Source organism: Poecilia reticulata, linkage group LG20, assembly GCF_000633615.1.
Source record: "Poecilia reticulata strain Guanapo linkage group LG20, Guppy_female_1.0+MT, whole genome shotgun sequence".
Classification (NCBI taxonomy): Eukaryota; Metazoa; Chordata; class Actinopteri; order Cyprinodontiformes; family Poeciliidae; genus Poecilia; species Poecilia reticulata.
The window spans coordinates 10,741,339-10,761,040 of NC_024350.1; the positions used below are offsets into that span (position 1 = coordinate 10,741,339).

The following is a 19,702-nucleotide window of genomic DNA, read 5'->3' on the forward strand; positions in this document are numbered from 1 at the left end:
TTTCTAATTTTTTTTTATTTTATTTGGATAATTATTTCATTCAAATTAGATCACAACCATTGACAAATAACTTTTCAGGCTTTGATCTTTGCACACTGACAGTGATTCTAATTCAGTCCTTTTTTTCAGTTCTTTTGCAAAATAACGCCACAAATAAGATAAGATAAGATAGGTGAAGATCAGAAATCAGTGGTTTTTGTTTCCTCAAACAGACCATTATAAAACATTTTGTTTGTAAGATGTTCTGTGGAGTTTTGTTAAAAATGGTAAAACGAATTAGGGAAAGTGCAGTACTTTTTAAATACATCTTCTCCAAAGAAGTAATTTCTGATATGTTTTGCTTTAGCTTTTCTAAAGATTATGTCTCTTGGGGCATGGTTGTGAAACTCTTATCAGTACTGTTGATGCAACAGAGGGATTTTTTAGGTAAATAGAGGCTGAGTATGGCCAAAGAAGGCGGAACACAAAGTATTCAAACAAAAGCACACATTTGAAACAGATGTGTGCTTTTGTTTGTATTGGGACACTTTCTGGTGGTTGCAGACCTTCAATTTTTGAATGTGTTGAGAAAGAGGAAAATTAAATTGGGCTGCTCGATTACAAAAACAAAACAAAAGAAACTATACTTTTAGTCACAAAAAATGACATAACATTGGTCTTTATAGTTTCAGTCACTGTAATGGTGTTTTACAGCAGTATGTATGGATGCATGGTGTTCCTCAAATATGTGCTGTCGGCCCACTTGTCTTCTACCCAGCAGCTACTACAAAGATCAAGCTGGTCAAATATTACAAAATAAATGTTCCTCCTAAAGTGTTTTTTTATGTTTTCGTTCTCTGTGTAACGTAACATTTGTGTTACAGATGACAGGGAAATGGTATCTCCTAAATACGGCCTCCAAGTGTTCTTACCTGATAAAACATGGAACCAAGGTGGAGCCGACGGTCATGACCCTTACAGGTTCATCCAACCAAACTCTGTCAGTAAGCACTAAAACAAGACAGTAAGTATGCATGTAATTACTCACATATATTCTCAGAATTTGCCTGAGCAAGGACATTCCTGACAATGGAACTGGTCTGTGTGCCCACAAAAGCAAAACAGGGAGATGAGGGACAATAAAATCCATGAGCTTTCCTTCAGCATTTTTAAAGCTTTTGATGAAACTGAGTCAGCAATAAACTGAAAAAAATGTGTTTGCGTGAAATACTTTTGTTTTGATATCAAGGCAGTAAATCGCTTCTCTTCCAAGCAGAAGAATGGAGTTTTATGTAATATCTGTCACATAACGGAATAATGAAAATTAGTCACACAAACTCCTCTCTCCCTCTCTCTCTCATTTTTTCCCCTTTTCCCTTCTCAGTAATCATCAATGTTGGGAGATATTGCAGGAATACCATCTAACTTCAACCCCGGGGAAGCTGACACTTAAAGGTCAGTTCTTCTCTTCCAGGTTTCCCGTAACATGCAGCAGCTTTTCCCGCTCTGATTATTGTTATTCTCACCAGGAACTCGCCCTGAACTCAACACCGACATTGTGATTGGAGACACAGACTACACCAACTATGCAGTTTTGTACTATCAGAAACTCGGGAAGGTCACAGCAAAGCTCTATAGTAGGTTCAGCATCTATGTGTATTTCTGACTGATTTACGGTAACGCAGGAAACATGTGCTTGTAAGTGCTTGTTGATGTCTCACAGGTAGGTCTGTGGATGACCTGTCCGAGCCAATATTGACTAAGTTTGAACAGCTTGCTGAAAAACATGGCATGGGTCTTGCCTACCTCTTCCCCTTCCCCACCTACAGTAAGTACATCTCCATGGTGACAAAAAAAAAAACACAGCATGTTTTAATGTAAAACTAATGCGCTGTATGCACGTTAGAGCAGCATTTAATTACGCAAATTGGGACAAAAAGTTTATGTGCACAATATTTTATATGTCTTATGAATGACAAAAACTTTTCTTATTTTTAAGGTCACTGTGGTGAAGTGGACCAGGACCACAAAATAAGTAAGATCTCTCACGGTTGGGTACAAGTTGCTCATCGGATAAGAAGAACTAGCAATATTTATTAAAACATCAGATTTTTTGTGCAGTCATTAAGGTTGAGTGCTGGAGACAACACAATGGTGAAAAACGTAGTGAGGAGATTGACATCACCACAATAATATCATCACCACAATTGAAATTACATATCTTCCTAATATTAGATGAAAAAATGTTAGTCATTGTGATAAGCTAATCCAAAGCACAACATTTGAGCTCCAGCTCCCGTTTTCCATCATAACCAGTTCAGTTAATCAGCAATGTCATGTTAGTGAAGCGTGGACATGTTTTCTAATGTTTTTAATGATTCCACTAATAATAAAATAATATAGCTCTGCAGGAAATATATTAAACATGGTTTGAAGTCAGCTCCTTTACCTTTGTGAAAATCTTAAAAACAAAACCTTTCAGAGTCTTACAGGCCTTGACTTGACGTCGTCTTTTCCTGTTGTCTACTTTTACATAACTGTAAGACTTCAAGTCACTGCATGAGCGACTGAAGGAATGACTGTTTTGTAACTTCCTTTACTGCTTAATCAATATCAACTATTCATAATTTTAGACTTCATAGAAACTCTGCGTGCTTCTTACTGTTGAGAAACATGTCGCTCTTCTGCCCCAAAGATAAAAATCATTCAATGGTTAATTGAATTTACAAAGTTTTGCAAAACTTTCAGCATTTTCTGTTATGTAAAGCTCTTATTTAAACTTGCTCAATTTAAAGATCTTATTAAGCTAATTTCCTGAGACCATTTAATCTCTGTTTCTACTTATCACCTGGACACAGAGACAGAAATTTGACTAAAACCTTAAGGTCAGTCGGGTTGCTCCTGCAGGCTGTGCACATGCTCTGCAAAACTTATGAAACGTTGAGAAGAACAAGTTACCCAACATCCATTTCCTGTCAAAAGGGCATCCGTGTACATCCAATGTAATTTCATGTGCCACTTCTTGTTTTCCAGACTGCGTCCCAACATGCTGAAGAGGCGGAGCTCCGACATCCAAGAAAGTCGATGGAACTGAACTTATGAATTCCCTTTACGTGTAATAATTTGCTCCTAATTAAAAGCGAAACGAGATGAAGTCAACCGACTGTTTTCAGTTTTGTCAAACCCACATCTCACTCTTTTTGTAGTTTTGCACATCATTTGTTTTAGCCGTGGTTTCATCAACCTTCAAAGGTCTGTGACTTTACGCAAGCTACTTCTTGGCGTGCCAATGAGAAACCAGGGATAATAAGGCCCAGGTTGGAATCCCCTCAGGGGATCAGAGGGTTTGGTTTCAATTTGTGGTCCAAAACTTTCTTACCCGTTCTCCTCCCTCCACCCTGTGTGTTTGCGTGTGTGTCACGCAGGGTTACATAACAGGCTGATTGTGAGTTGTTGCCTCCTTACAAAAGAGGGGTCTGATTCAGCAAATTTCAGCAATTGAAGCCCTCACAGCTAGTCTGCATTTAATGGATAACCGCAGGAAAATAAAGAGCGGTTGTCGTTTTAGCTGTTTTTGTCTTTAAATGAACATAATTCATTCCATTCAGAATATTGACATGGAGTGAAAGTTGAAAAAGTAGCTCTTGAAGTGAGATTCATGATTGCAAATATGTCTAACCACTTTATGCAATGCTTTAAAAGTTCTTTTTTTTTATAAGAAAAAAACAACAACATTGAAGCAAAAACAATGACTCTTCCATTGTGGAACCTGCTGGGTACTGCTTCGCTTTGTTCAGTTTGATCCCAATAATTGGCTCCCAGAGCTGACCTCAAAGCAGAACATTTGCAGCTCTGATCTGTTGTTTTCTTGGCTTTTGTGCTCTTACCAAACAGAAGTCACGATAGGTCAGTCATCCTTCAGTATCTCTAAAAAAAAAAAAAAAAAAAAAAAAAGAAAAAGCACTCCTTGACTCCCCCCAATTCCTCCATCCACGTGCCAGTTGTGTAACAGCTATAATTTGCATACTTTGGGAGAGATCCAGATAGTTTTTTTTTTTTCAATGCTCAAGCCAGGGGGCAGAGGGGAGAGAGCTGAGGGGCGGAGTCATGAGGGGAGGTAGGATGCTGCAGTAGGCTATAAGAAGACTCACAAGGCTCCCTTTCATTATCCCCAACGCTCCTGACCCCTTGCCTGCGAGAGTCGCTCTGAGCTGGAGGAACCATGACGACCACAGTGCTGAGAATGCTGATCGCCCTCACCTGCGTGCTGGCTGCATGCGCCGACATCACGCCTGTACCAGACTTCAGCCTGGAGAAGGTGAGGAAAAAAAAGAGTTATGACCTAATAAAAAAAAAATGAAATGTGTAAATGTTACAACTGTGCATTGAGAGATTTTTTTTAAAAAAAGTTTCTTCTCAGGCACAAATATAAAAATGATGCCATGTATGCAAATTTGAAAACAGTGTAGGCTGGCTAGAAAAAAAATAAAAATATCACCTCTTTCTGCGCTTTTTTTAGGTTGCAGGAAAGTGGTACATGGCTGGCTTTGCAACCAATGCTCAGTGGTTTGTGAATCGTAAAGCTACAATGAAGATGGGTACTGCCATGATGGTGCCCACTGATATTGGAGACCTGGATCTCTCTTATGCCACACTGAAGTAAGTGGATAATGCATCGTTTTAGACAGAATGACAGAATCCTGTTTGTTCTGGAAGATAACCTTGTGGGTCTCTGCGTAGTGCTGATGGGAGCTGCTGGAGGATGACTCACATGGCGAAGAAAACAGACACTCCCGGACGCTTCACCTTCCACAGCCAGGGTGAGTGGCGACCACACAGACAAGCGAAGGGCGTCTTCACGGCAATCTAACGCTCCCGTCTTTCCTGCTCTTCCCAGTCTGGAACAACGACAATGACATGCGCTTTGTTGACGTCGTGTACGACGACTACGCTGTGGTCCACACCATCAAGACAAAAGAGGGAGTTTCAGAGGTCCTCAACAAGCTCTACAGTAGGTTTTTATCACCAACAAGGACCAGGCCTGCTGAAAGGTTTTAAATACGGATTATGTTGAGATGAAATAAAACTGTTGTGCTTGTAGGCCGCAGTTCTGAGATCAGCGCTGACCTGCAGCAGAAGTTCACTCAGTTCTCACTGGACACTGGCATCCTTGCTGAAAACATTGTTATTTTCCCGCAGAACAGTACGTTGTCACCCCAAAACTCATCATCATCCATCAGCAAATGTACACTAAAACTGATTCAGTGAGTGTGTTTGCGCTTGTTCATATATGTGTTCATATGTGTTATTACAGGCGAGTGCCCTGAAGCCACAGTAGCCCCCGTGCCACAGTAAAACGTCGATCTTCATCTCCTCGTCTCTGAAGTCCAGGGTTTCCATCTCAAAGGCATCTTCTCCTTCCCCAACTGTGTCACCTGCTGCGTCACAGAGCTGCACCTCAGACTATGAATGTAGAGCTTTTAATTCTGTTTCTCGCTGCATGCCAAAGAGGAGCTGATCCTAGCTCAGTTGTTTTCTTTTTGTTTTTTTTCTATTGTGCATTAACAGCAACATCAGAGTGGAACAATAAAGTATTCACAGTGGCTAACACATGTCAGAATCTAGACCAATGAAAGGATTGTTTTGTATTTTTCTTTCATAAAAAAAGTAGTTTAAAGCCAATAAAATCATTTAAACAACTTTTTCAGAATTTAGAGTATTATTTTTTGTCTAAATACACATTAAAATCTGAAAACAAATTCACCCTCGTATTGTTTCACGCTGTTCTTTTCTGTCTGATTTAAAAATACATGTAATTTGCAAACATCACTGTGTAGAAGTAATTAAAGTTGCTAAAATGCTAATACAACACACACACACACACACACACACACACACACACACACACACACACACACACACACACACACATATATATATATATATATATAGCTGTATATATATATATATATATACAGCTCAAACTGACAGTAATCAGTCAGCTATGTCCTGTTATTCAAACAAACAGCAAAAAGAGGAGTTATAGCAAACTGGTTCAAGTCACACAAAACACAGGATTCCTTATTTACCAGACTTGTTGGTGGCATCGGGATCATAATTAAAAAATGTTCAAGGAAAATAAATATACATTTTAAATGTGGTTGTTGTATCTTTTAAATAGATAGGAGAGCAGCAAAAAACCAAACACTAACATAATCTACTGTTGGTTTCCTTGTTCTTCTGAAGACAAAGGTAATTTATTTACATGACCAAGTGTACGGTTTAGAAATCTAGAAAATCTATTATGGCAATGCTTCAAGAAGAATCTCTGTTTATTGTCCCTGAACACTACTGAAAAATAGTGAATATACTAATAGTAAGAAAATAACATTATTTTATTAAAGTATTTATTTTGTCCACAGCCTCTCTATATATTTGGCTTCTCTGCAACTGAAACTTGACACCAAGCAATTGCAAAGTTTGTTTATACTTTAAGCCAGATCTACTGAAACAGTGACCGAACCCCGCTACTTCAATCGTTTCATACATTTTTGGTCTTCCGTTGCCTTGTAAAAAAATTACACATAAATAATATATAATATTTTGGTATGCAGACCGTCACTTCTTTTTATGAAAAAACATGCCTTATTGTGTGGCCTTTATTTATATAAACTTTCCTAAAAAATACACATTTGCAACCGTTCCATTAATCCCCCCCAAATTTAATGGATTTACTGCTTTTTACACGGCACTATATGACTGCAGCTACAAAACGTGCCCACAAGGTGGCAGCCAAGAACTTTTCAGAAAAATACCCACTCACCGCATTACTTCCCATCTGAAAACAAAAGAAAACAAAGGCTCATGCATACTCTAGAGAGGAAACCAATTAGTGTTCAATAATGCAGTAATCTGAGCAGTGGTTTACATTTATTGTATTTGGAAATGTAGCTAAGAACTGTTGAGATGAGATTCTGTGTAGCTGTACAGAGATCTTGCTGACTGACAGCCGTTTCCTCAATCTCCATATTTTTATATCTGTACATCCTCTGATTTTAAAGCTACCACCCACACATTTCTGTAAAAATATTTGAAGTCATATTTAATGAAAATTTGAAGATGTCATGTTGATTTCAGGGCAAGACGATAGTATTCCCAGGTGAAAAACAGTATACTTTAGTATACTTCAAACATACTTAAATTTGTAAAAGTACACTTTAAGTATACTAATTATTAAGTGTACTACCTATAAGTATATCTGAAGTATACTAAAAATACACTTGTACCAACTTCGAAATTAGTACTTTAAACACACAAACAAAATTATACCAAAATACACTTTTAATATATTAAATAAAAGTATACCTTAAGTGAAGAAAATATGAATGAATATGTATTAATTTTTAAGTGCCGTAATAATCTTTTACTATTTATCAAAATTGCATACAATAAAAAAGGATAATCATGATGTAATGTTTAAGAAAGTATCCAATCAATTTTCAGATGTGTGATGTAAAACCTTATAATCAACGGCATTAGCTCCAGTTCATACTCCAGACCAGATGGTGGCGGTATTGCACATTTTCATTTATTTAAAAAACGCCACAAAGAGAAGAAAAAACTTGAACGCACGGAAGATAACAGACGCTGTTCAAATTCGCCATCCATTTTTACTCGCATAATATTGTCTTAAAAGTAGAGAAGGCCTTGACAATAGTTACTAATTTTGGTAAATTCAAGCTGGTGACGTCCGAGTTCGAGTTAGACGACAACACAACGAGACAACAACCGATGGAAATGAAATGTTTCTCCCAAAAGGAGCCCCGGGGGACGAAGGCTGCTAAGTGTTGCTAGCTGGTGGTAAGTTTGCTTATTAATTATCTTCATTTAATTATAAACAGTGCAGTTAAKATATATAACTTACGTTGGTTTCATAAATAATTATTTTATCAATTTTATTGTGACTTTATGATTATTACAATAGGAATCATTCAGCTTCATGTTATAACTGCATGGAGGCTGTTTGTTGTGACTTATACTTTAATTCATAAACTAACCTGGTTTTAATAAAGCTCCATAAGACAGAGGGACTTTGATATTGTGAGGTTGTTGTTCTAACTCGTTCATCAATGTTTTTATCTTCAACATATGTTTGCAGTCTAACTAAGCAAATGAAGATTAAAGAGGAAGCCAGAGAAATTGGATGTTAGAAAACCTAAAGACTTTCCTGTCTCAGAAGCTATGGACCTTACCACAGGGTCTGCATTTAAGTGGCTAATGCCCATTTGACGTCACTGCGCAGCTATCACGTGCCTTACCGTCTCACAAACTCATGCTAATGTACATTGTGGACTACCAGACCGACAAAGTTTTTGCGTCAAGACTAGAAAAAAAATGGTTCTCAGTCAGTGGGGTATCTGTACAGGCGATGTCAGGTATCCTGATGGTGTTTATGGAACTAAAATTCACATTTCCAAAATCTGAAACGGAAAGCCTTGCTTGGATTAAAGCTTGTGCATGACCGCATTTGCAGCTCAGCTGCAGCTCAACTGTCGTAGGGTCAATAATTACAAGGGATTGTCTGCTGTCGTAAATATTATTGCTTTGCTTTCTTTGTGTTTAGTGAATGACAAAAAATAAAGTCAATAATAAACACATCCATTATGAAAACCTTTTAGCCAAGTACAGMATAATGGCAGTACCGATACAACTTCTACACCTTGAAGCCTGTCTGTTACGTTGCCTTACGTTAGCTGAACAGATCAATATGCAATGTGTACCATATCTGACATACATTAAAGATTTTATTTTACCTGAAAAGGCTTTTTACTAAACTGTAATCGTGTTAGCCACGCTAGTACCGAGTATCAGGCCTAGGCACACTGAAACATTTGCAAACAACAGAAATCAGTAATTTCAAAAGTAACCCTCTCTAAACCATGAATGCCCGACTTACCTTACAAGAACAGTAGGCATCAGTGATCTTGTCCACAGCCATATTTATGCTGAGGGTGTGAGGATCTGCTGTTTTCCTCATCGATCGGTAGCATTTAGCTGTGACTCGCACAATGTTGGAGGCATCCCGTGGCTCAAACACCTTGATGTCGTCCAAAAAAGATGATATGAATTGTTGGTTTCTCTGTCCATTGTCATGGCTGATATTTTTTGAAAATCCGGCAGAAATCCAACACTAATCGATTCAGAAATACTCCGTAGAGAGTCAGTTGAAACGAAATATGCCATGTTTAGACATAGAAACTAAGTCCCGCGAGGCTTTGTTTGTGAGCAATGCAGTCACGTGGGACTGTCGAGGGGCGTTTCTGGGCGGAGCTAGGTAAGGTCCATTGCTCCACCAGATCACCAACCAGCTCTGAGGATGAACCTCCACATTGTCTTCATGATGTAAGTTTATTTTTGTTTTTTTAATGAGGAGCTAGTTACATTTTCAACAACAAAAACTGGTGTGTTACCAACACCAAGTGCTTAATAAACATGATTTGATTTAAAGGTAACTGGAAAGAACTTTTCTCTTCTCGTTAATTATTTGTTGTTGACTTTCAGGGCCTTGTGATGGACTGGTGACCTGACCAGGGTGAACCCTGCCTCTCATCTGATGGCTGCTGGAGATGGGCACCACCAGCCCCCTCACCACCCTGCAAGGATCAGTGTGTTCAGATCATGGAAGGAAAGATTTTAAGGAAGTTTGTCTCCTTAAGTCCACACTTGAAACAGCTTCATAGTTAATACCAACATCAACCGTCTCTATGACATTGCTGACTATTTTTTTTCTACTTCTAACATAAACAGGCAAAGAAGACACCCAGAAATGTTTTTCCACCCCAGGCATCCGGTCCMAATCATCAGTTCTTATGATGTCACATACATGGCGAGTCCACAACGTCTTAAAATTGTAAGTATTTTTTTATTTGCCATTTTTCTGTTCTCTTTAAATACAAATACTTTCTATGTTTAATTACTCTATTCTTTTTTTGTAGGTTCCTGTAAGGTGCAGTGAACGGGAATGTTCTGTCATTGATTCTCACTTTCATGTTTTATTGTCACACTTAAATTTTCATGTTCATGTGTTCACTTTTGACCTGAACACTTATAATTTGTGTTTAGTTTATAATATTTTGATTAAAATTAGTTTTAAAATGTCTGTAATAAAACAATATTTGAATTACCTTGAACATCTTGTGTAATTAATCTTCCCATGTAATTTTAGCCTAAAACAATGTAAGTACTGTAGTGTAGTTATGCATGGCATGTACAAAATAGGTACATAGGAATAAAGACTTTCACGAGTAATTAAAACTGTAGTTTATTATCAATAGCAGGAAATCAAAAATAAAAATTAAGTGTAATTTAAATTCATTACTAATATATTAATAGTATATTTAAAATATATGAATTAATATAATTCTGAGACAGAATTATTACACTCAAAATGTAATAATATCAAAATATAATAAAGCTCTGAAATATATTTAAAAAGTATACTTTAAGTACACTTAAAGTTCCAAAAAAGTATGTATAGTATACTATTAGTTGTAATTTAATACTATATAAATACTACTAAAGTATACTAAGCACAAAATTAGTTGTTCCAAAATAGTAGTTTAAGTACATCGATAAAAGTATGCAAAAATTTTAGTATACTAAAGTATACTTTTTTTTCACCTGGGTTAAACACACAACCAAGTAAACTCTTAAAGAGACTTCTCTCTGAAAGAGACTATTTCTGAATTTAATCTTAAATTCTTTAAAAAAAAACACAGCATCATACTCTACTCTCAAACACGCGCAACACATCATCCAGGGGTGGACAGCTTGAGATCAAAGCTTTAAGTAGACAGTGATGCGTTGGAAAAAAAAGGTTTTATTGATCAAACACTCTTTATTGTACTCAACAGAACTGAAAGCTGAACAAATGCATTATGGTTTAGTCTGTCAGCACTGATAATCATCGACGTTGTGGTTAAACCACAAGAAGAGGGTGTGCGTGCATGTTTATTTGGACTCTGAGTAATATAATTAGAAAAAGGAAAACTGAGACAGAGACGATACGTGAGAAGGATGTGATGTTGAAAAGTTTGCTTTGAGGCCTCAGACGAAGGCGAGCCGAGCTCCTCAGCTGCCAACACGTCTCCGATGAAGTGATCTGCGTACAACCCTGAGGCGATGGCGATGGGCCGGTATAAAATCATTCACGTGAGTGGGAGCTCTTCAACCAAACTGACATACGAAAAACAAAAATAAAACAATAAAGACAAATTGAAATAAAAAATAAAAACACGGTTGGCAGCTTGTTTCAATTGAAACACATGTTACAGGTAAACAACGCTGACAGGACAAAAGAAGCAAAGTTAGAAACAACTTTGTTTTGCAGATTGTGTGCGTCTCAGAGGATAGATGTGAGTTTGTAGGCAGCACATCCATGCAGTTGCTCCTTATATATAATTCTGCACAGCTTTTCCTAAAGCAGATTAAAAAAAAAAAAGTTAAGCACACAGATGGAATGGATCAATTTGTATGCCGGTGATGACTATGTACTTGATTCGGTTTGCAAATTTATGGCACATTTAGAACAGCCACCAGATGGCACTACTGCTCCTCAGACAGCACAATGTTAGTTCTTCAGCCCATTGCCGAAATAATACCAAGTCTGCAACTCTGGTCTCATTTACCACAGGACGTAATACAAAGGCAGTATGCAGCAGCTGTTTCTGATCTGGGTGATATGGCTCTTTGCCCAGGGGAATCACTGTGTCATGGGGGGCAGAAGAGGTATTTAAAAAAAGTTAATTATAGGTTGCACTCCAATCAAGTTAAAAATTGCCAATTAGAATATGGAGCAGTTCAAACTGGAAAGAGGTTAATGCAATCTTGATTCATTTTGTGATACATTTTGCATCCAAACCAAACAAAAACATTTAGATTTAAATCTGACCTGACTTGATTCTACACTGATAATTGATTCTTTAAAACAAACTGAGAAATGTAAATTTTTTTTCTAAGCGCAAAAAGAGACGTTTGCTCAGGGAGGCGTTCAAGCAAGAATAGCCACCAGCCATGCGACTCTGATCCATCCTGAACTGCTGCTTATATCCGGGCTGACAGCATAAGACTACCAACACCTTTCCCATTTGATATTACACAGTCATCAGTTCGCAACCTACTTCATTTCATTTCCGTCTCTCCATTTGGGTGCTTAACTTTCTTACCGTCGCTGACATACTTGATGGGCTGGGAAAAACTGACTGGAGTTTGCATTTTGTGCGAAACTGAAGAGCACCATCTTACGAAGGAAGCAAAAGAAAACCTGAATAGATTTCATGCAGCATCAGTCAAGTTTTTGTTATGGGTCTAAGTTAAGTAACAGAAGAAAAGGCGATATGGCTCAACACCTTAAAGGCACAGCAGATTTGTAAGCCAATTACCATCCTAACTTCGTCCCTGGTGGTGTTCTGAGTTTTTACTTTAAATTCATGCTGCTTCAGGCTCCTTCAACGCTCGGAGCTAAGTGCATAAAGAAAAACTGTGAAGCTGCATCCTCTGGCACTTTGTTCAGCATTTGACCTACACACACTGCGTACATGCACACGTTAGCAATGGTTCCATTTAACATGAAAAAGAATGCAAAGAAAACGTTCAAAGCCAAATGATATCCGCAAACTTTGAAAATAAGACCGAAGTGTTTGGCAAAGAAACAAACTGACCGCTCGCGTCCGAATGAGTAAAGGCTCTTGGTTTCACTCATAAACTCAAAGAAAGCTGCCGTGATGATGAGCTAAACCAACGGTGGGAAAATCATGATTTGCCATCATGCTCTGAGAAACCCCTCTCTGTGCCGTACAATCGAAAGTCATGAGAGACCTAAACATAAAACTCTGTATTTTACACATATATAATATAATGGACAGATATATTACTGTAATATAGATATGACATTTCTCATTGGCATTTGGACTCTAAATAAATCTTTTCAGGAAAACTGACACAAAATATATTTACAAAGAGACTTTTGGCATTCATGATAAACTCTTATGTTACCAGGTTACAGGATGTGCTCCACTGGACGAATGCGAGTGTTGACAGACTGGTGCGACTACAGCTTGAAAAACGGAGAAAAAAGAAAAAAAAATGTTTGGCATGTTGATTTGACCATTTCTTATATAAGGTTTCTGTTTAAATATAAAATCAAAACCAAACAAGGACTGGCAATAAATCTTTGCTATTACACCACCCAGTAAGTGTAATTATTTGTCATACACAGTATTCAAAGGACTCCTGAAAACTCCCAAGCACGATACAAAGAAGGATAAGCTGGTTAGTATATACATGTATAGTCTTTTACAGCTGTACTCCTCAGGATAAGCGTCCAACTTTTCTTTTTCTAATACTCTGGATATAAAAAAAAGGAACAGAAATTTCCCCACAACCTTCATCTTCTCAGGGAGTTTGTTGTCCTTGTGAACAGTCACTCCTCTTTATCGCCAGTGGTCGGTCACTTGATTAATCTTCCTCCATCTGTGAGCAACGACGGTCTCGCATTTTGCCTGCTCTGTCCGAGTCCCATCGTCAGCCCGTTAAATGAACCACTCCTTCTTTGATTCGTCGATAGTTTCTGGGTTGTCGGTGCCGATGATGGCCGTGTCAGCTGACTCTGTGGCCGACTCCCCGCTGCCCTTGGCCTCGTTGGTGTGGTAGGTGCCTTTGTGACGGAACATGTAGCGGATCAGGAACACCAGCGTACACAGGATGGTGAAGATCACCACTGCAATGATCCCTGTGGAAGAAAGACATATGTCAAATGAGTTTTTAGTCCTTTCTGCTGCCTCACTTCAAAGTTTTCATTGGTCCACCGCCTACGTTTTCAGTGCCATCCACATTTCCTGACAAATAGAAAGCATCAATGCTTAAAATAATTTACCAGACTTCGGTTCCCCCTCCTATGGACTCTTTACCACACTTCCCACATCCTTTGTTGCAAGCCGGATCCACCTAAGTTTTTCCCATCCCAATTATCCTAATTACCATGCACTAGCCTTGTGGCTAAAACAAAATATGCACTGGTGTCACACCAAATTTATACCCCAGGGAAACAGAAAGTCATGGATTATGAATAAGAAGGTCCCAAAATCTCTAATCAAAATATTAAAGTCAGGTATAGATTTCATTTGTTTTTCTTACATTTATTTTAGAAATGGCATTGACCAGATAATGAAGTGAATTCTCCGTTTACGTTTTAGTCCGTGCTACTAAAATAAAAGACAACTTACTTTATGCTTTTACACATTTTTACTGCAGGGTATTATGATTACTGCATGTGAATCATCATGTGGAGATTAAAAATAATTATGCAAAACATGTCATTGATCTGACTTAATATGCATTTTTAACCATAATCTGCCTAAATTAATTTGCAAAAAGTTAAAAACTTCCATTTCAAAGTGTAAATCCCTTTCATTTACTATTTTTATTTTCTATTACAAAATGAGACATGACACCCAAAACAAGGCTTCTGACCAGAACAAGTGAGACGTTGTTTCCAGGTCTTTTTATATCAGGTTGAATTATGACAACTTTTTCTCCGGCTATATTTTTTTTAGCACTGTTCACACACTAAACATAAGTAGCGTTGGCACACCTCCAATGATGGCCGAGTCCCTGTTAACTCCATCAGGAATGACTCGCTCTTCATTTAGAGGAGTCTCTGCATCTGCACAGCGAAGAGAAGAGGGACAGGAAAAAGCATCACCAAAAAGAAAGTGTAAGGTACAGCAAGTCTAGAGAAGCTTGTAAAAGCAAAGGAAAAACACACATTTCTGTTTTTTTTTTACCGTCTCTTTAATTAATGGAATCCTTGAATTCTTGTAAGCTTTATTTCTGAATTTTCTGTGTTTCTTGGTCTTCATGATGCAGTTTATTCATTAATATTCTCTAAAAATATCTGATATGCTGAGAATAAAAAGGTAGACATCATTTATAAATTAGGTAACTTCTCACTGAAATTAGTGCCACTGAAATTTGTTTATGGGCGTCAGAGTAGATGGGGATGAGTACAAACGTGTGAAACATCCGTCTGTAAAGCCATTTCAAAATCACAAATTTTCTTCCTTCTTCACATTTATGCAAGACTGGAGTTGATTCATAACAAATTCCCAGTAAAACAAATTGAAATGTGGAGTTAAAACTAAACACAAAACGGAAAAAAACTAATAAATTCTTGCTGGTGTCAGAGAGAAGTATAAATAAACCTCTTTGCAAATCCTTTCATGAATGCAAGCAATTGTGTCGTGTAAGACGATTATCATGGTTCATTTCTAAAGTTCTTACAATTAAATACATAATTTCAGCTCAAGATGTATCTTGATAATGACTTGTATGTTAGGCTTGTAGCATGAAAGGACGTTTTGTTGCTTTAATCTCGCCTAATTATAGGACATATTGCTCGTGCACACTTCAAAAGTTGGAATGTCGACCACGAAAAGCTCCTCATATAAGAGAACGTTTACAGGAGAGCGCTTTATTCTAGAAGTACCGACCGGTGTTGTCCAGAGGCCAGGGATTTGGTGCGGCCGACATTGGTGGGATGGTGAGAGGCGAAGCCCCGCAGTTAGATTGGACGAGTTTGCCCTGGTAGGACACAGGAGAGGCAGACGCAGGGTGGCTGTCGGCCTGGGCGTCTGCGGCTTTTCTCAGAGCAGACTTGAGAGGCGCGACTCCGTTGAACTGCACGCGGGACAGGCAGCCGATGAAACCCGGGCTGTTGTATTTCTCGATGAGGACGGGGTCTATGGGTCCAGTTTCTATGCAGAGATAAATGACGGAGAAGAAGAGCTTGTTAAATTGTCTTAATGCACTCAGCACTGTATGAAACGAAAGAAATAAGATTCTCCGACACATAGTTCCGGGTAGCAAACTTCAAACTTGCTGATTCCAAAGCAGTCCCCCCACAACATTTAAGTGGGGGATTTAATTTTTTAAATGAAATAATTCGTCTGTTGCTGCTGTATGACCTCGGACACACCCAGAAGGAAATGTTTGGACAATCACAGAGAACACTATGACCTCAGGATGACTAACAGGACTCCTCCTTGTGCAACCACACTCGTCGTTAATGAATCCTGTTATGCTGGATGATGGGATTCTGAGTATCTGGACATGGTTGATAATATAATTCTAACTCTATTTCATTTTGATGAGTCTAATCCAAGCTCGTGTGTGCACCAGAAATAGTCCTTTTTATTCCTCTTGTGCCTGGATCTACAGACTTTACCCTGTCTGTGTATTATGCATTAATTTTCATTCCACACACATGGTTTCTCTGTATTTAATCTTTTCTCTGTGTGTCTGCACAATGGCTATGCATTGTGAATGTGACACACACACACATTAATATGAATAATGCACCTTTTTATGGTGAGACACAAGTCAAACAGTGGCTCTCGATCTCATTTAACCCAAATAAAATACGTTGAAGTACGACCAAATGTGGAAAAAGTTGAACAGGTTTGGGAATTTGCATGAGGTGCACAACAGGAGTGGACAGAGACACATACACGCACACACACACACACACACACACACACACACACACACACACACACACACACACACACACACACACACACACACACACACACACACANCACACACACACACACACACACACACACACACACACACACACACACACACACACACACACACACACACACACGCACACACACACACACACAAGAGAGCAGCAGGTACCCAACAGCATGACAGCGGACAGATTTACTGATACCAGCCATCTTTAAAGTGCAGAACATGCTTCTCTTCTGTATGCGTGAACATGTGCTGATCACTTCGGGCCCCTGTGTGTGAATACTAACACGCTTCTCTGCTGGGATTGCAACTGGGCTCCTTCGCACACAATGACATTTTCAATACACACGGGAAACTACCGGAAAGTGCAATTCAGAAAGCAAACAAAGGATGTGGCAGATATTATAATGCATTGTTTACAAAGGGAGGAGCAGGGGATCAACTCTAATCTGACATTTTATGAGCTGAACTTGCAAAGAGGCTCAGTTTGAGAAGCTTAGACACAGTAGATATGGCAAAAGTGAATTCAACAGAAAACTACAATCACTAATCCGAGAAGGACAAATAAACTTCTACAGGAAAAAAAGGGTTAAATTACAACCTTTCAGAACCTTCTTGGCTGGCAGAAAGTCGAAAATGATAAAGTCTCCTAAATTGCTGACTGTTAAATGTAGCAATTGAAGCTACATAATAGTATTTATCGAAACATCCTCAGTCTCAAATTAAATGCAGCACTTTCTGATCAGTCTGAAATCTGTCAATGAAAATAGATTTATATAATCCTAGAAATAGATTTACTCTTAGATTCATAATTTTGAAAAGAAAAATGTCAATATATAGGATCTAGTGATGAACAGAATCCCCAGATATCTTAGTAATAAAAAAAAAAAAAAACACACACATTTTGATGCAATGATAAGTTGCCTTGGGATCGGTGGTCACCTCTCAATGACCCAGACTGGGTGTCACACAATTTCTTCCTTCAGTGGACACAAAAATGGTGTCTCCAGGAAAGCTGTTGCCGTTTTCATCTGGCACATGTTGGAGGTTATGCTCCCCAGAACTCTGAACCGAATTGCAAACAGAACCCAAGTAATTCTTGCCAGAGAAACTACGTAGATTGGATCTCTACTCCAGGTGCACATCAATGGAAAACGGAACAAAGCCTGATAGAGCTTTAAAGATGAAATGATAAAAAATGCAACCAAATCCAAAAACAAGGCGATAAAAGTGTCTTTGATTCCAGTCAGACTCTTTCATTGGTCTCTCTCTGTCCATCTGGACTCTAGATTTATCCAGATCCCCTTGTATGACTCAGTATTAAGAGGTTAACTCATGAGATATAGTTGTTCAGTAAAATAGATCATTTTTTTCAAACCCTATTGTTCTCATTTTTTTGTAGAAACTTGAAATAAATAATACCTGACTGGAGATAGCGTACTACTTTAAAGTTTGCATTAGCAGATTTAAACAACAATAACGTTTGAAGAAATTCTTGGATATTTATTCACAAGCATCTTAAATAGTTTCATAAAAGCTTCGTGGTCAGAAACAATAGATTTTGGTAATCAGTATCAGTACAAGAAAAAATTATTACAGCTCAATCCAAGGCGTTGAAAATTGAAAGGTGCGCATGTATTTATCCATAAGTATGCATTATACATGAGGCAATTGAAACAAAAATCTAACATGCTTAGATTTCTCGTCTCTTTTCATTAATCTTTTGCCTTGTCCCGGCTCTCAGCACACTAATCTACGAACACCTACAAGTGATTTAACACTAACCACAAACTGATCTCATGTCTGCAAAGCTTGGTCATAGCCTGTGTTAGCCGGGTCTACGCAGCTTTCTACACTAATGGGCAAAAACACAAAGCAAACAGCTCTTCCACACACACACACAATCGTCATAATTTGAAGACAGAATGGACTGCTTCATTTGGCCGGGAATGAAAAGCAGCATCATGTTTGATTTATAGGTCCTTCGCTCGCGTGTGACCATATGTGACCCTTCGTTAATCCATCTCGACCAAACGCAAGTTAATACACGGCAGAAGCGTCGTTGAAAAGAGTCGACTGCACCCTCAAGATGGTGAGTCAGTTTGCATGAATAATTCATAAAAGGAGGTGAAGAAAGAAACACAATTGGTAGTTATGGGGTGTTAGTGAGTGAGTGCGTGTGTGTGTGTGTGTGTGTGTGTGTGTGTGTGTGTGTGTGTGTGTAAGTTGGATGAATAAAACAGGGGAAGGAGAAGTGACAGGCAGAACTGGCTCAGAGGGTGGGTGTGGCTCCAAGGTTCAGAAGGAACGGGCATTATAAGAGAAAAGGTGGGTGGAAAACAAGAAAGTGTGAAGGACAAAAGAGTTGGAGAGAAACAGTGAGGAGAGAGGGGGGAAATCAAGCGGTTCCCATGGCGACAAATAGAAGCTGATTGAGGGGTGGACGAGGGAGAGAAGACATTGTTGCTGGTGCGAGGTAATGGAAGCGTGATGCGTTTAGAGGTGCGTGAAAAGAATATCAATGTGGGTCCGTCCACCACGCCCTCCAGTAGAAAGGCAAATCTGGATCAGGCACAAACACGCAGATGTTCCACTGAGAGGTGCAGACAAGCATCTTTACTGCAGTACATAAACAGATGGAAACATGGGAAAATGGATAGAGGCAAGATTGAGTAAATAGTTTAGAATCTTTTGCTTTCTTCAAACATTTAAAAGTGATAAAAAAATAATTAATTGGCAAAAAAAAATAAAGAAAGAAAGTTCTTTATGTTTTGCAGCAAATTGAAATTGTCCTAACTGCAGCATTAGGACAACAATGTAACTTTTTAGCTTTAGATGTCAAGCCACATAAAAAAACAACAACAAAGCTGTCTTTGGTCTGAATTAAGCTAAAGCTACACAACAGGAGGCGGTGTCACATAAATGTTTGCTTAGAAAAGCATGATGTGATGATTGATGAGGATTGGTTTTAAGCACAGCAAATATACCTGCAGCTTTCCCCACTCAACGAGAGAGAACACACTCACACGCATTCACACACGCACACACACAGGTATGCTCTTCAGCGCCACCTCCAGCATCCTCCTTGACCAGGATGTTAATCTTGTTAACATGCCAAGCCAATTAA

The 19,702-nt window shown here is 38.5% G+C and overlaps 3 protein-coding genes across 4 annotated transcripts in view; 2 read left to right on the forward strand and 1 right to left on the reverse strand.

The window, feature by feature from the left end:
• Positions 1–3,138, forward strand: part of c8g (complement component 8, gamma polypeptide) — a 3,848-nt gene extending 710 nt beyond the window's left edge. Inside the window, exons 2-7 of one of the 2 annotated variants that reach the window (XM_008438567.2) lie at positions 864–1,003; positions 1,364–1,434; positions 1,509–1,616; positions 1,703–1,807; positions 1,979–2,014; positions 3,013–3,138. In XM_008438567.2, coding sequence (XP_008436789.1) covers positions 864–1,003; positions 1,364–1,434; positions 1,509–1,616; positions 1,703–1,807; positions 1,979–2,014; positions 3,013–3,032 — 480 coding nt within the window. In that variant the 3' untranslated portion in view covers positions 3,033–3,138. The other variant, XM_008438565.2, reaches the window with a different exon arrangement.
• A 994-nt stretch (positions 3,139–4,132) lies between these two features.
• On the forward strand, positions 4,133–5,680 carry ptgdsb.1 (prostaglandin D2 synthase b, tandem duplicate 1). The gene is made up of 6 exons (XM_008438564.2): positions 4,133–4,297; positions 4,499–4,638; positions 4,720–4,799; positions 4,877–4,990; positions 5,081–5,182; positions 5,294–5,680. Exons 1-6 carry the CDS (start codon positions 4,202–4,204, stop codon positions 5,332–5,334), a joined length of 573 nt encoding a protein of 190 aa, XP_008436786.1. The 5' UTR covers positions 4,133–4,201; the 3' UTR covers positions 5,335–5,680.
• A 5,158-nt stretch (positions 5,681–10,838) lies between these two features.
• LOC103482418 (contactin associated protein 2) overlaps positions 10,839–19,702 on the reverse strand; it is a 167,494-nt gene continuing 158,630 nt past the window's right edge. The window contains exons 21-23 of the mRNA XM_008438563.2: positions 15,528–15,791; positions 14,630–14,701; positions 10,839–13,768 (exon numbers count right to left, since the gene is read on the reverse strand). Of these exons, the coding sequence (XP_008436785.1) occupies positions 13,569–13,768; positions 14,630–14,701; positions 15,528–15,791 (536 nt within the window). The 3' untranslated portion in view covers positions 10,839–13,568. The remainder of the gene's footprint in view (positions 13,769–14,629; positions 14,702–15,527; positions 15,792–19,702) is intronic.